Here is a 16,937-nt window from a genome sequence, read left to right as displayed (position 1 = left end):
GGCATAATATGACATATTTTTCTTGATTTCATTTGTTTGATCATAGTTTTTGAACTTGTACCTATATGTCATAGTGATTGTCAAATTTGATACTGACAGTTAAATCCTATATTATGTTATTGGTCTGTGTATAGATTAAGTTTAAGTATTTTGTCTGTGTTAAATACTTTGAAGATTTTGTTCCGCTTCCGCGCCGAAAAAACTATTTGAATTTGTGGCAAAATTACTAAGTTTTAAAAATAATTAAGTGCAATCAACCTTTTATTTGTGCTCCAATAGATAACAAATAATAAAAATAATGTTTTCCAAGAATTTAAGCAAAGTTGTGATCGCATTTCTCTCAGGAGTGTTTGCTTCTCACATTGCTTATAAAATCTTTCGAAAAAAGAATCAGAGACGTGAAATACACGAGGTAATTATGTTCTCGTCCAATGACTGCGATGCAGCAGAGTTGAAGAGGAGTAAATTTTCACGTTGCATGATATCAGAGAGTATGGATCGCTTACTTTACTACTTGCACTCTCCACGGCAAAGTATAGATATTTGTATGTACGTCATGACGAATGTTGACTTAATAAACGCAATTCTGAAGCTACACATTCGTGGTATCCAAATTCGTGTAATACTTGATGCAGACATGGCATTTTCTAGTGGTTCAGCAATGGGACGTTTGGCAAAACACAAAATACCAGTGCGTTGGATGAAGTCAACGAATTTTATGCATCACAAGTTTTGTTTAATTGACACTCGTACTGAAGATGTGAGGTATACCCCTGTTGTCATATTGGGATCACTGAACTGGACAAATCAAGCTTTAAGCGGTAATTGGGAGGATGTCGGGGTGACCTCACAGAGACAATTTGTTGAACAATATAAAATTGAATTTGAAAGAATGTGGCTACAATTTAAACCAATTGTTGATATGTCATAGTAGGTACTTAATCAAATCATAACCTTTATTTTTAGTCATCTCATCAATCCATCAATCCATTGCTGGCTTGCTACAACTAAGTGTAAGCGCTAACAATGGTTTACCCATAATCTGCTAAGCACGGATTGGCAGACTGAGAATAGAATTTATATGAATAGCATGTCATGGCTTGTGGCAAAAAGCAGCTAGATAAAGATGGCAGAAGACTGTTGAGTGTTTGGTGGAACACTCTTAAATAGGCTAATACAATTGTGGTAGGTAATGACTTTTAAAAATACCCAGCTGTTTTGAAGTGAAAACTGCCATCACAGACATGCTAATGTAAATTAATAGTACATTTGTGCAACCTGTCGGAAATATCTGAAAACCTGGCTTAGTGATGTCATGCAACGCTCTTGCATTGGTGCTGGTACTGGATAGGTGAAAAAGGGTGAGCTCCGGGGAAACGCATTCCAGCAAAGGTGTGCAAATATTTCCGACTAGTTGTAGCTGTAAGTATGATGTGTTACACATACAATGTTAATTATTTGATAATATAATATGTACAATGTACATTGTACATATTATATTATCAAATAATATGATTATGGGTATTGTCATTATTGAATTAGCAATGCATATTGATCAGAAAGACCTGTAAATAATTCATAATGGTACCTGTAGTTTTATAGTTTGTACTTTGTAAATTGTAACACATTAAGTAAGTAAAATAAAATGTTTCAATAAATATTTGATATTTGTTGTATTCAATATTATTAAGAATCTGGTGTGACCTACTGAGTACCTTTGATCACCTTCCTAGACCCTGGTACATAACAGATCTTACTCTGTAAATTCCTGTAAAATCCCCTCGCGATAAAGGTTCGTACGCACCTGAGCGGCGCGGCGCGGCGCTTCAGTCCGACTGCAGAACGCGTCACCTCAGGCCGCTCGACGGTGCCTACCGCACTACAACTTCAGTACGCGGCACCTCGCGTCACTTGCGCGTCACTTTTATACCCGTTCGCGTACGAGCGCGAAGCGCCGTGCCGCGCCGCTGGGTATGTCGCACTAGCGTCACTGCACTGCGCGTCGCTTCGCTGCGCTTCAAAATATTCTCTCCAGCCGTGCCGCGCGGTGAAGCGCTGTGCAGCGCCGCTCTAGTGCGATATGCGCCATACAAAATGATAGAAATGATATTTTGACGCTCTGTGCCGCGACGTGCAGCTCGCTGAAGCGCCGCGCTGCGCCGCTCAGGTGCGTACGAACCTTAAAAGTGGGGCGCGTCTTCGTGGATTGAAATATCTATAAGCTCATGAAGTTTTTAATTTCTGGAATTCCTGAACGCTACATTAATGTCACGACTAGACGTTAACGTCAAAAATACCAAGGCTGTCACTTCGCTGTCTTTTAAAAACAACCATTCTGTATCCGTATCTTGTAGAACTAAAAAGGACTTTATGTTTAATCCAATAAGTATCAATTTACAAAATGAAAACCTGATGTTTTTATGGTTTTTTATTAATAATTCATATTTCCTTAGGTCTTCTTAGGTAGACCCTAGTTCGTGATATTACAAAGTACTCTGTGGTGATATTTTACGGTAAAATAACAAGGCAATGAACGTTGCATTTGAAGGGATTAAAGGTTATTATTAGTGATAAGGAAACTATTTACTCTTATATAATTTATAGCAAAATATAGTAAAATTAAAGAAATGGCATCGAAAGGTTTGGTAGCTGGAAGACTCGCACTTGTTACAGGTAAGTTACAAAATAAATTATAATAACTATTGAAATTCCTATAAAAAAGTTACCTAAAGAAATAAACTTTTGAATTAGATATCCCGTGATCTATTACCGCTTGAGTTGATTGTGTATTTAAAATAACTTAGGTCTAGTAACTAGCTGTTTTGCTGGTTGGTAGGAGGTTTCGGCCGCGACTAATTATTATTCTACCGGCAAAGACGTTACACCACCGTAGAAATCGATCAGTGGATCACATAGTTTTCAATCCTTTGTCTGAATAGGTACTTATAAATATCTAGATTTTTTTTTAAATTATTAGCCTGCCTGATTGTTACTCTTCAACCAATCTACAAGGGGTTAGATTACTATACAGTACGCGGCAGAAAGTATTCGACTATTAGAAGGAGATGGCAGATTTGTAGAGCGTTGTGTCTGTCGTTGAGACCAACAAACAATGGGTATGAGTGACAGAGACAACTCTCTACAAAGCCAAAATCTCATTCTAATGACTGATGTCCATTACTTTCTGCCGCATACTGTACATCCTGACAAGCTGATGTTAGAGCAAATACAATTTGTAGATGTACTTACCAAAGAATAATGAGCCTCATAGCGTTATACGCATGGGAGATATGAGGACTTAAAGGATTTGTTTAAAGCTTCAATGTAAAAGCCCTGCAAACAGCTGATCACAGAAATTACCATTTGAACATTTATCAAGTAGTACTTAAGACAATGAAAAAATCTACTAAGTAACTATTTGGTGCTAACTACATCTACATACCTCATTTGTCATGTTATATGTTTTAATCTATGTAATGAGCTGTGATAGCCTAGTGGTTAGGACATGCACCTCTAACTTTCTTAGCAGATGCCTACATCATAATAGCTATCTGCATGCCAAATTTCAGCCCTATCTGTCCAGTAGTTTGAGCTGTGCGTTGATAGATCAGTCAGTCAATCAGTAAGTCAGTAACCTTTTTCTTTTATATATTTAGATATGTCTATTACAGGTGCAGGGTCAGGTATTGGTAGAGCAGCATGCCAGGTTCTGTCAAGAGAGGGCGCCACTGTCATAGCGGCTGATAAGAACTATGATGCAGCACTGGAAACTATAAAAAAGCATATAGCTTTAGCTTCTGGTTACAGTGGTATGTAGTAGTATTTACTATTCAAGCTCATCAACACAATAAATTAATACAGTAGAATCTCATTAACACTTCAAAGTCACAACTAGTCAAGAAAATCCAAGGTGCTGGCATCATCTAGCTATTTGTAATCTTATCTATAGTGTGACTTGCAAATCTATCGTCTTAATTTTATAAAAATGTTTTGTTAAAAAGATGAAAACAAAATACTTAACAGCTGTCTATCGCCCATCCATAGTACCTACTTACTTATTCAATACCCCTATTATAAAAAAAATCAATATTGTTTTTTTTAAAGAATATTAGCCATGTTTATCACAACTAATATTCCTCTTTCCCCTCCAACAAGCTTGTGCTAGGAATAGGTAGGGCAATAGTGCAACGGGTGGGGTTTGAACCAGCGACGTTTCGGATTTCAGCCCACTCCTTTAACCATTGAGCTATTGAGGCTCATACCTACTTTATGTTTGTAGATGCTAGTGAGCACAGTGCAATGGAAGTAGATGTATCTGAACCTAAATCAGTCCAAAACCTCCTACAAGTCATATTAGCTGAGTACAAGGTGCCACCGAAAATAGTCGTCAACTCCGCTGGTGTCACGAGGGACAACTGGCTCCTTAAACTGTCACAGGAAGACTATGACAGTGTGATGAATGTTAATCTTAAGGTGAAGATTATATAAGCATTTTACAACCAATTTTTTTTCAAACTGGGCAATAAATAGGCATTCGCCTGGCTGCACTTACACACTCCCGCACCGGGTTAGCGCGGGCGCTGTGCGGGTGGGCGGGGCGTCCCCAGCCCGATTGCCATCTGAACCTGTCGCGTACTATAGGTGATAATGCAGCCTAAGAAGAAGCGTGCCTGTCTAGAAGGTGCCTATTCACTCTTCTTTTAAAGGTCCCAAAATTCGCCCGCGTGGAATTAGGTTTTTTAAAAATCCCGTGGAAACTCTTTGATTTTCCGGGATAAAAAGTAGCCTATGTCACACTCCAGGTATCTATACCCATGCAAAAATCACGTCAATCCGTTGCGACGTGATTGAAGGACAAACCAACAAACAAACACACTTTCGCATTTATAATAAGGGCACTGATGGCGAGGAAAACGGAAGCTGGACGGGCGTCCCATATTCTAGCGGGGTGTATTAGAATTTCTAATCTAGAAACGAGGAAGGGAATCGCTTCGTCAGAGTCCGTGGAATTTCGACTACAGTGGCACATACATTTACGATGCTTCGCGGTCCGATAGTAAAATGGCGAAGGAGGAACTAGAACAAATAGTTACTAACAGCACACTCCGAAATACAGGGTGTAACCAGAACGCTAGCAAAAACTACCTAAACACAATCCAATACCAATAACTATTTGCCTCATTTTGTAGTTTTAGTGATTTAGTATTTTCAAAATCCGCAATGTATAGCGTGCAAAACTCGGGTCGATGCCCCGCCTACGACGCGGCATTGACTCCGAGTGTACTACTTTCGCAACGTTCGTTGACCTCTGGCGTCAGTCAGATGTTTTATTTGGAAACTTATCGTAAACTTATGTTTTATCGTAAACTATTACAAAATTATAGGATTTTTTTCTTTTTTTTGAGGTATATCAGTACCAGCATTCTGGTTAAACCCTGTATATCCTGTAGAATAGCGAGAGACAAGCAACTTTGCGCTGATGTTCTGGCATCGCTCATAATGTATTGCTACTATGTAAGTAAGAATTTTGTATTGTTACATTTCAATACGCTGCCTAAGTTTACGGGAGAAATAAAATTATCTATGTAATTTTATGTAACTAGATGGCATTAAACAGTCGCTTCAGTACTGAGTTAACATACATATCACCAATTTCGTCACTGGCAGTAAGCGAGACTGTGGCCGAGTGGTCAAGGCATCGGGCGCGAACCCAGAAGATGCAGGTTCGATTCCTGCCGGTTACGCAATTTTTGATATGTATTTAAAATTATTTAGTAATTTCCTTGAAGTGTAGGTAAAAAAAAAAATTCTCTATCTATGATCTAGATATTAAATAATGATTTTTTTATTTTTTCAGGGTACTTTTCTTATAATGCAGACATTTGCCAAAGCAATGACAGAGTCGTCTATTCAAGGGTCCATCATAAACATATCGAGTATAGTGGGGAAATATGGAAATATAGGTAAGAACAGTTTATTTTTTCAAAGGTTCCGATCCGATTATCATAATGTGGTAAAACCAACGTTATTTTTGTTTTATTTCTAGGGCAAACTAATTATTCAGCCAGTAAAGCTGGTGTGGTGGCAATGACACAATCTGCAGCTAAAGAACTAGGGAAGTTTAATATAAGGTAATTAATTTTTAATAATAATTCAATCTCAAGTTATATTAAATTGGGTATTTGCCTACTTTTGAATTTGATAAATATTATTACTTTATTATAAACTAGGATAAAAATAATAACGTCAATTGCAAAAATATTAAAATCCAACAAAGATTTACAAAGTTACAAGCATTTTAATTTTGGAGTGGGAGGGTCTTCTACCCCTTTCTCGCAAAACGAAAATTTGTATAAAACCGCACGAAGTTACTATGGCATTAGTAGGTGTGACGTCAAACTACTGTATCACTATCTCTGTCTAATCAGAAATATTTAAATGCTAATATAACTTTTTTGTTATTTGATCGATTTAATTAGTTTTTTCAGTTTACACTTTACGTCATTAGTTTTATTCTAGTTTATAATAAAGTAATAAAAAAATTGGAGTCAAATACCCAATTACTATAGTATATAAAATCAGGCATGCAACAAATAAAAACACTTCAACCTTAGTCTTCGGTCGAGGTTGGAGTGGGTGCGTCCTGCGGGGCGGCCAGCGGGCGCGATGCCATACTAATCTATGATGGTTCTAATCGAGAGCGGGTGCCGAACGGCACCCGCTCTCGATTAGAACCAGTCCGCGTCTTCCTTCCGATTCTAACACGCTGGCCGCACCGCGGGGCGCACCCACCGGGGCCGCAGACTAAGTACTTACACTTAATTTTCGATTGTATTTCAGGGTAAATGCAATATTGCCAGGTTTTATAGACACTCCAATCATCAAGACTGTGCCTGAGAAAGTGAAAGAGCACATGCTAAAACTTGTACCTTTAGGCAGACTCGGAGATCCCATAGGTAAGTGTTCGAAAAAATTATTTTTATTTTACGAAAAAAGTGGCACTATTCACTAAAGTTGATTTTTTAGCGCAAACTAAAATGCTGGCAGTAACCTCGGTCAGCATATTAGTCTGGCCATTAACGAGGTAACGCAGCCAGCATTCTGGACTCGTTATGATGGATTAGGTGATATATATAGTAATTTCGTTAATTGTATTGATTTGTATCATATTTAATTAATACCTTCAATATAATAGAATAGAAATATTTTTATTAAAAAAAAATCACTTGGAGATCCCAAAACTTGAAATGTTTTGCAACCATCAAAGGTGCTGTAACCGACTAAGATAATTCGGAGCTAACTTGGTAATAAACATAACAAGTCAAACCCAAAGATTTAGTTGCCTGTTTTAAGGGGTCCGTACCCAAAGGGTGATAACGTGGTGTCAATGGACCCCTATTATTGTGCCGCCGCTGTTCGTCCGTCCGTCTGTCTGTCAGCGAGCTGTATCTCGTTAACCGCAACTGGAAGAGAGTTGAAGTTCACGGTATGTGTATTTAACACATTCCGTGAACATTTGAAGTCTGAACTATTGCCGCATCGCTATAACAACAAATAACATTTTTTTTTGAATGACCACCATGAAAATTAAAAAAACTGAAAGTGTTATTTCTTGTACGACTGTACGGAACCCTTTATGTGCGAATCCCGACTCGCACTTGACCAATTTTTTCAGTTATTTCATGTAACATAAAATAAAATAAAAAAATTAAGTAAATATTTTTGTTGTTTCAGAGATAGCTGAGGTGATAACGTTTTTGAGTTCAGATAAAAGTTCTTTCATAAACGGCGCGTCCATCGATGTAACCGGTGGATTTTGACGATAGTTATTGATTTACGAATTAATTATTTATTTATACTTTATATTTGTTGTTTTGTAACAATTATTGTTATATTATTTTAATGTAGATAACGGGGACATACCTCTATTAATTTGATGTTTTTATTTGTTGAAGCTGTGATAGCCTAGTGGTTAGGACGTCCGCCTCTAACTTTTCGGAGTTATGTGCGTTTTAATTAATTAAATATCTTGCTTTAACGGTGAAGGAAAACATCGTGAGGAAACCTGCATCCCTGAGAGTTCTCCATAATGTTCTCAAAGGTGTGTGAAGTCTACCAATCCGCACATGGCCAGCGTGGCTATGGCCAAAACCCTTCTCACTCTGAGAGGAGACCCGCTCTCTGTAGTGAGCCGGTGATGGGTTGATTATGATGATGATGATGATTTGTTGATGTTTCAAATAAAAACATCAAATTAATCGTGGTATGTACAGTACGCGGCAGAAAGTAATGTACATCGACATTTAGAAGGAGATAGCAGATTTGTTAAGCGTTGTCCCTGTCATATAGTCATATAGGTATGAGTGACAGAGACAACGCTCTACAAAGCCGAAGTGTCATTCTAAAGGCCGGTGTACATTACTTTCGGCCGCGTACTGTACCCGTTATCTACATTAAAATATGTCGTTAAATAAGCTAAAAAATATTGTTTTATTAATGTTTAAATGTAAGAGTAGGTAATGGGTAAAAATCATAATCGGGAAAATTAATATTTTTTGAACATAATAAGACTATATCAGAAAAATTGCTTAATTAATTAAATGGACATAATATTTATTCTCTATCTGTGATAGGTAGTTTTTAAAATAGATATTTACCATGTACGCCATACCGAGTCTAATCTTTATATAGTTTTTGATATATTTTATAATAAATACTGATTCTGGTTGATATTTATTTTTATTTTCTTTTCTAAGTAGGTAAATAATCTAATATTGATTACAATCAAGGATTTTCTCTCTCTCTACTTTTCTCTGCAACATTGATATGATATACATTTTACTAGACCAGCGACTTCGCCCATTGTAGATTTAGGTTTTTGAAAATGGGAACTTTTTCATTATTTGGGACAAACCTATGCCTATGCTTCTCTCCGGGATGCAAGCTATCTTTCTATCAAACATGAAATTGGCAATCAGCTTATTTAAGCATCAAATGTTACTTCGCATTTACAATTAGCATGCATTAGTATGGATAATGGATATGAATTTAGTTGTTGGAAAGGTTTTTTATTTGATGGCAAATTCACCCATTACATGCAATCTCAGGTGTTAAGTTATTTATGTGTGATTGCACGCAAGAAGCTGTCACCCTGCGGCGACTCACGGGAGCTCCGTGGTTCATCAGGAACAGCACCATCCAAAGAAACCTGGTGGAACCTCTGGAGGACTTCATTGTGCGTCAAGCCAAAAGTATGTTGTCCAGAGCGGACACATCCACCCTCCTATACATAAAAGGACTGACCCCATACCATATATGGCCACCTGACGGGCACGGACTCCCACCAGATCTCATCGCACTCCCAAACTAACTGATTAACACAGACAGAGACCCCTAACTCAAACCAAAATATATTTTTAATAATTATTTATTTCGCCTTCTTAGCTTTCACCTTATTACTATTTAAAGCGGCTTTATTCCTCTGTCTCTTATCCTTCATGAAGGTCTTGTACTCTGTCCTCCTCTTGTCATCGATAATTTCCTTATATTTCTTCTTATTGTACTTCTGGAACTCTGCATCAGCTAGCAGCTCATCTACCATTGTTCGTTTCCTATCTTTTCTTGTTAGTCTTTCATTTACGTGATCCAAGGGAGAGTCCATTATTTTGCCCACCTGTAAAATTCGATTATTACTGTTTCACTTTTGTTATATTTATTATACATTCACCTAAATACAAATAAAATCTGAAGTATTCTTACCTGGAAGTACTTAGGCAGAACCTCCATATCATTCTTCTTGTAGAAGTGTTTGGGATCCAATGCGGATCTCATTTTAAGGACCTGTAGGTCATTTTTAAGTTCCTCAGTCATTTCTGGTACTGGCATGTTGAACCATTGGGGTCCTTTGGTTTTCTCTCTTTCTCTCTGTAAGAAATAAGAATACAAAGAAAAATATTTATTAGTACTATAAAATAAATAAAAAAATATTTATAGTAGTATTTGAATATAAAAACTTTTTTCTGAAGAAAGAAGTCTATTCGTTCTTTTAGTTGACTAGTAATATTTTCAATGAGGTAATTATTATTAACTAGCTGATGCCCGCGACTTCGTACGCGTGGATTTAGGTTGCAAAAATTTTGTGGGAACTCTTTGATTTTCCGGGATAAAAAGTAGCCGATGTCACTCTCCAGGTCTTAAACTATACCCATGCAAAAAATCATGTCGATCTGTTGCTCCGTTGCGACGTGATTGAAGGAAAAACCAACAAACAAACACATTTTCGCATTTATAATAAGGGTACTGATGTGAAAGTGTTTGTTTATTTGTTGGTTTGTCTTTCAATCACAATGGATCGCCGTGATTTTTGCATGAGTATAGTTTAAGACCTGGAGAGTGACATCGGCTACTTTTTATCCCGGAAAATCAAAGAGTTCCCACGGAATTCAAAACAGGGTTCTTGGATACCCTGTATCCAAGAACCCTGTTTTGAATAACCCTGCATAGCTCTAAAGAATAAGAAGAATTACAATGGCCTCACCTTACGCAAAGCTTTTAATTTCTTCTCGCTAACATTATACTTAGGTAGTCTATGCGCTTGTTCAATGCCAGGTTTCAGTACAGACTTCAGCATTTCCTTGTCCACATCAACCGAACCAAGATTAGACTTTAACTTGCCAGTTTCTAAATCCAATTGATCAAAATGAAACAACCTTCTTTTCTTTTCTCTCTTGATGACAGGCCCCGTCCAACCCATTTCATCAAAGAACTCATCAAAGAGGTTGTCTATTTTTAAACCTTTTAGTTTATTCTGTACTTCCTCTTCAGCAGCCTCCTTGGTATCCAATTCTTGTTTTTTCTTTTCAAATAAGTCTAATATTGATTCTGTTTTCTTTTCTATATCTGTAAAATAAAAGTTTTTTTATAGAATTGATAAAATTGTTTTTTTTAAACTGCGCAGGGACTCTTTGAAATTTTAGGATCAAAAGTATCCTACCTCTGCCAAATTTTATCAAGATCAGTTTAATGATTTAATTGAACCATGAAAGAACAGACAGACACACTTTCACATTAGTATTATGTACAGAGTAAGTTGTACGGATGCGTAATCTCAAAAACCTCATATTTAACTACTTTCAGCACAAATAACAAATTTAACTAGAGGAGCGTTTAGGGTTTATCACTCTTGTATTAAAATAACGCAAAGAGTAACACGGCTATTTCAAATCAGCCAAAACTGTAACACTCAACTAACCTATAAAGAGTTTGTCATCTTTTTCGAGCAACTCCGTCTTCGTCTGGAGATCATCGTCTCCAACCGTGTCTACTATGAAATCCATGCTGCAGCAGTTATTGTTTTTTTATTTGAATAATGTACATACTCATAATTTTCAAAGAATTATTTAAAAAATACTTTGTAAACAAACCATTCACTCATACACGTGCACACAGCGTGCGATCAGCGGTGTTGTCAACTGTCAACAGTGCATATTAATCTATGCAACAGTGTTTCCATATGTAAATCGAGAATTACCGTGTTGAACAATGAGTAAACAATAACTATATTTCCTAGGTCATTGGTGTTGAAGGGTTAAAATTACGGTGTTTCTAGATTAAATTACGGTGGATTAGCTAAAACAATACCGTGTAAATTACCGTGTCATTTTTAAAAGAAAAAGTCACGAATTTGCTTTTTAATCAATTATTAATATTATTCTGAATCCGACTCTCCTAGCATAGCAATATCTTTTTCATAAACGGATTTATTCATATTAATATTTTGTTAAATCTCATTAATTTTACATTTCACTCCTTCCTAATTGCTTGAATAAGGACGAAAATAGATTGCTAAGATTTGATGCCTAAACCGAGAGCAAAAGAAATGTTGCCATTACGAAATATGCTAAGGTGACTGAGATTCGTACTCGTATTACGCAGTATATTATAAATTTTTAACGTGATTTTTGTATTAAGGTTCGTACGCACCTGAGCGGCGCGGCGCGGCGCTTCAGTCCGACTGCAGAACGCGTCACCTCAGGCCGCTCGACGGTGCCTACCGCACTACAACTTCAGTACGCGGCACCTCGCGTCACTTGCGCGTCACTTTTATACCCGTTCGCGTACGAGCGCGAAGCGCCGTGCCGCGCCGCTGGGTATGTCGCACTAGCGTCACTGCACTGCGCGTCGCTTCGCTGCGCTTCAAAATATTCTCTCCAGCCGTGCCGCGCGGCAACGCGCGGTGAAGCGCTGTGCAGCGCCGCTCTAGTGCGATATGCGCCATACAAAATGATAGAAATGATATTTTGACGCTCTGTGCCGCGACGTGCAGCTCGCTGAAGCGCCGCGCCGCGCCGCTCAGGTGCGTACGAACCTTTACGGTGACACGGTCAAGGTAATGGCATAATATTACCTTGACGGTAGATTAGGACTGAATTACGGTGCATCTACGGTAATTACCGTGTAAATGGAAACACTGACTGTCAAATGTCATGTCATTGACAGTGACACAATCTATGCCAAATAAATGTCTAACAAGGGTTTATATACACTGCAGTCTGTGGGATAGAAAGAAAAGTCTCTCATGAAAGGAATTCAAGAACCAAATTACAACGATGTTCTCTCCACTGAATTGACATTGGCGGAATTATTGCGGACAACAAAACCGCAGTACATAGAGCCATAGACAAGAAAAGAAGAAATAAATGTCAGCCACATGAAATGACAGTGACGTTAAATTTACAGCTTTGGCTTCTTGTCTTTTTATTATCTTGCAGGATATTTCATCGTCGTCGTCGCCGTCGCGTCGTCTCAACTCTCAACCGCTATCATTATACCCATAACGCTGAGAACATTATATTATCATAAACTGGTCCATAGCTGGATGAAGGGCTCCTTTAAGGAGCTCCACAGAACACAGTCTTGTCCAGCGAGATTGCCCGAGATTGTTCGTCTTCCAACAATTCTTTTCTGTCTGTCTGTCTGTCCATCTAAGCTAGTTAGTACAAACATAGAAACGCTGTCATTACGCCCAATTTATATAACTCTATACGTTGATGAAATCGGCGCTTACTTACTCGTATTATTATAAAGAGGAAAGATTTGTATGTTTGTTTTGCAGTACCTAATCGATTAACTCTGAAACAACTGAATCGGTTTTAGTAACTCTTTAACTATTAGAAAGCTATTTTATCCATAATATTTATCTATAGGTAGGTAGATTAACAATATAATTATTTTTTAATAGAAAAAATTAAAAATTACCTATGTACCTACCACGGACGAAGTCGCGGGCAAAAGCTAGTAATAAAACAAAAATAGAGGTTTCAAGATATGCATTCACGTTTCAAGGTCTCAAGGGAGGGTCCTTGAGTTCCGGAGCGCGGTTATAACGGAGCTTCCTGAAGTGCTCTTCAAGTTTTGGATCACTCAGCCGTACACTTTGCTTTGAAAGGACGGAGGATTGAGGTCTTATCTTGTAACTTTTTACCGTACCTCAAAAGGAATCACTTCGTTGTCTGTCTGTCTGTCCGTCTGTCGTGTCTGTCAAGAAAACCTATAGGTCGTCCTTCCCGTTGTCCTAAAATCATGAAATTTGGCAGGTAGGTTAGGTCTTATAGCACAAGTAAAGGAAAAATCCGAAAACCGGTTACAAAAATAAATTAAAATATGTTCATGAACAATTTTTTTTTTTAAATATTAGCCATGCTTATCGTGAATAATCCCGTTTCCCCTTCAACTAAGCGTAAAGCTTGTGCTAGGAGTAGGCACGACAATAGTGCAACGGGTGGGGTTTGAACTGCCGACCTTTCGGATTTCAGTCCACGCCTTAACCGTTGAGCTATTGAATAATTGGTATTTTCAATATCTCAATATCATATCAGGGGTATCATATGAAATGGCTTTATCTGTAGGTACATTCTAAAACAGATTTTTATTCATTTTTATGCATACTTTTTGATTTATCGTTTATCGTGCAAAATGTTATAAAATACCCGAGTACGGAACCCTCGGTACGTGAGTCTGACCTGACTCACACTTGGCTGGTTTTTAATTTTAATGCGTTTTTGACGAATATAAGTTGCTCATATTTAATAAGCTCATACTCCGATTGCCATGTCGATCTGTAGCGGACTATCACTCATGTGCTATACCTACGTACCTAGCTTCGTTAGTGATTAATACACAATCTTTAATCGTACCAAGATAGTTTGAATTGGTCCACCTAATTATTGAATAATTAATTCCAGTATTCTCTATTTTATTTAAAAATCTATACCTAGATGCGAGTGTCGATAACCAACTACCACGTGGGTACTTAAAACAGACGTTTTGTAAAATTCTCTGTGAATAGGCAGCTAGATCGTAGATATGTGGTAACTGGTAAGTGTAAGCACTCTATTGCGAAAATGGTAAAATAATAAATTGCAGTCATCAATAACGTGGGTCGAAATCAATTTGAATTAATGGGCACTAGGTTATTCGGAAAGTCATAAATCTTGCACCCGCCCCTTTCTCATAACATAGAACTTTATCGGAAATGCCTACCTCTTATTTGAATAATAACTATTACAGCTGTAATGACTTCAGCAACCTCATTATAGACGGTTTACTAAGAGACTCGCAATTGGATTTCTTTGAATTCTCGTTTTTTTTTAAATTAGGGCGAATCAACTCTACTCCACCCTGCCCGTTTAATTTACGCCTGAAACAGTATAGATAGACCCTCAAAAAATTGTCTAACTAATAGGCGCATTTTCAACGTCTTGCGTAGAGGTATACATACTATAACCATTTAAACTGCCGAAGCAATGGATGTAATAGCGTATACGTTAGCCTAGTTGTTAAGACGTGAGCCTCCTATTCCGAAGGTCGGGGGTTCGATTCCGGGCTCGCACTTTTATGAGTTATGTGCGTTTTAAGTAATTAAATATCACTTGCTTTAACAGTGAAGGAAAACATCGTGAAGAAACCTGCATGCCTGAGGGTTCTGTATAATGTTCTCAAAGGCGTGTGAAGTTTGCCAACCCGCACTTGGCCAGCGTGCTAGACTATAGCCAAAACCCTGACATTCTGAGAGGAGACCCGTGCTCTGTAGTGAAGCGGCAATGGGTTGATCATGTTGATGATGATGAGATGATCCAAATTCACCCAGTTAATCTTGAAGACACTTGGTGTTGGAATTATTACGAACATAATAGGGTCTAAGTAAATTGGTCCCTTTGTCTCTGCCCTTTTGTCCGAAGGTGAGATTGATTCCGCTAAGGGTCACTAAGGAGGCTCGATGATATCCCTCGAGACCCCGGAAAAGCTCAACCTACTGTATGCTTTACTTTGCGTGAAGTTTTGAACTTTCCGATGATAAAACAATATTATCGGACCTTGAAAGTAAAAACTTTACTCCGTTTTCAAACTTCACGACAATAAAGCAATATTTATCTTGTTAAAATTATTGTATTTGTTTTAGGCAGAAGTTCTCGCTGCGGCGCTGCTTTTAATTTGAATAATGAATTTCAGATCTTTAGAATTAGGTATCTATATGTGTATAATTACAAACCTAATAATGTTTTTAAAAGCTGTGATAGCCTAGTGGTTAGGACGTCCGCCTTCTAATTGGAGGTCGGGGGTTCGATCCCGGCACGCACCTCTAACTTTTCAGAGTTATGTGCGTTTTAGTTAATTAAATATAACTTGCTTTACTTGAAGGAAAACATCGTGAGGAAACCTGCATGCCTGAGAGTTCTCCATAATGTTCTCAAAGGTGTGTGAAGTCTACCAATCCGCACATGGCCAGAGTGGTAGACTATGGCCAAAACCCCTATCAGTCTGAGAGGGTCGTGCTCTGTAGTGAGCCGGCGATGGGTTGATCATGATGATAGTTTTTAAATTTTTTTCAGGAATTTGCTCATTAGCTTTGCGAAGTTTTTCCACACTGACCTACCAAAAGCTTGATTGTTATTTACCGCAAACGAAATTCTGAAAATGCCGTGGAAGTGTCCCAAGTTCTAATGAAGTTCTTAAACAAAGCTAGTAGAAGTAGATGTTTGTTCCGCGAGGGAAATCAAGAGACCTACTTTGTTTTACTACTTAGGCCCATTTTCAGAGGAGGTTACCATTAAAGGTACCTGACTAACCACAATCCCATGGTTACTTTTCTTAATAACACATAGTTAATAGAAGACCGAATTTATGGATGGGTAGTAGATCAAAAAAATATAATTAGAGTTGGATATTTTTAGGTATCTTTTAGGCAAGCACGCTCCATCTCAGGCTGTATTATCACTTGCCAGCAGGTGTGATTGCAGCCAAACACTAGTTTATAAATTAAAAAACCAGCCAAGTGCGAGTCAGGCTCGCGCAACGAGGGTTCCGTACTACAGTCGTATTTTTTTCGACATTTAGCTCGATAATTCAAAAACTATGGTGAATAAAAATAAATAAAAATCTGTTTTAGAATGCACATAGGTGAAGCCCTTTCATATGATACCGCACTTGATAGGTATAGTTATCTTACTTCGAAAATTTAAAATACTAATTATTAGTTTATGACCACATTGTATTTTTTTTGTGTGATGTAACCACACACACAGTTTTCAGATTTCCCCCCTAATGTCAGCTATGAGACCTACCTACCTGCCAAATTTCATAATTCTAGGTCAACGGGATGTACCCTGTAGGTTTCTTGATAGACCCTAAAAACGTGTTTGTTACGTGTGAAAATTAGCGTTTATAAAACAAACTGAAAAGTATATATATATAGATATAAGTATATAGATATTCTATAGTTTACAGAAAGCCTGGGTTTAAGGACCCTAAGCATGAAACATGAACACATTATCGCGTTTTAAAATTGCGAGGTCCTTGTAAATATAGGTCAATGCCGCGGCTCGGCTCGATACGGGTACAAGGTTAGTTCGAGGCTGGCGCCCTGCACTTAGGATGGA

At 37.8% G+C, this 16,937-nt stretch overlaps 4 protein-coding genes across 5 annotated transcripts in view; 2 read left to right on the top strand and 2 right to left on the bottom strand.

The window, feature by feature from the left end:
• Positions 1-2,095, bottom strand: part of LOC117996821 (seminal metalloprotease 1-like) — a 29,093-nt gene extending 26,998 nt beyond the window's left edge. Inside the window, exon 1 of one of the 2 annotated variants that reach the window (XM_069498044.1) lies at positions 1,805-2,095. The gene's annotated coding sequence lies outside the window, so the exon portion shown is untranslated. Of the gene's footprint in view, positions 1-1,708; positions 1,770-1,804 lie in introns of those variants that run through there. The other variant, XM_069498045.1, reaches the window with a different exon arrangement.
• LOC117996927 (mitochondrial cardiolipin hydrolase-like) lies at positions 130-1,692 on the top strand. The gene has a single exon (XM_034985071.2). The coding sequence runs from the start codon at positions 299-301 to the stop codon at positions 929-931; it is 633 nt and encodes a 210-aa protein (XP_034840962.1). The 5' UTR covers positions 130-298; the 3' UTR covers positions 932-1,692.
• Positions 2,096-2,467: 372 nt separating the features above from the next.
• LOC117996841 (estradiol 17-beta-dehydrogenase 8) lies at positions 2,468-8,732 on the top strand. Its single transcript, XM_034984977.2, has 7 exons — positions 2,468-2,673; positions 3,672-3,809; positions 4,280-4,473; positions 5,858-5,963; positions 6,047-6,131; positions 6,841-6,956; positions 7,735-8,732. Exons 1-7 carry the CDS (start codon positions 2,628-2,630, stop codon positions 7,818-7,820), a joined length of 771 nt encoding a protein of 256 aa, XP_034840868.1. The 5' UTR covers positions 2,468-2,627; the 3' UTR covers positions 7,821-8,732.
• Positions 8,733-9,154: 422 nt separating this feature from the next.
• Positions 9,155-11,458, bottom strand: LOC117996871 (deoxynucleotidyltransferase terminal-interacting protein 2). Its single transcript, XM_034985007.2, has 4 exons — positions 11,252-11,458; positions 10,538-10,899; positions 9,760-9,924; positions 9,155-9,673 (listed from the first exon to the last, which is right to left on the bottom strand). The coding sequence occupies exons 1-4, from the start codon at positions 11,334-11,336 to the stop codon at positions 9,428-9,430; spliced, it is 858 nt and encodes a 285-aa protein (XP_034840898.1). The 5' UTR covers positions 11,337-11,458; the 3' UTR covers positions 9,155-9,427.
• Between the last annotated feature and the right edge of the window lie 5,479 nt (positions 11,459-16,937).

Source organism: Maniola hyperantus, chromosome 4 (genome assembly GCF_902806685.2).
Source record: "Maniola hyperantus chromosome 4, iAphHyp1.2, whole genome shotgun sequence".
Taxonomy (NCBI): domain Eukaryota; kingdom Metazoa; phylum Arthropoda; class Insecta; order Lepidoptera; family Nymphalidae; genus Maniola; species Maniola hyperantus.
This window is presented reverse-complemented; position numbering and strand designations above follow the sequence as displayed.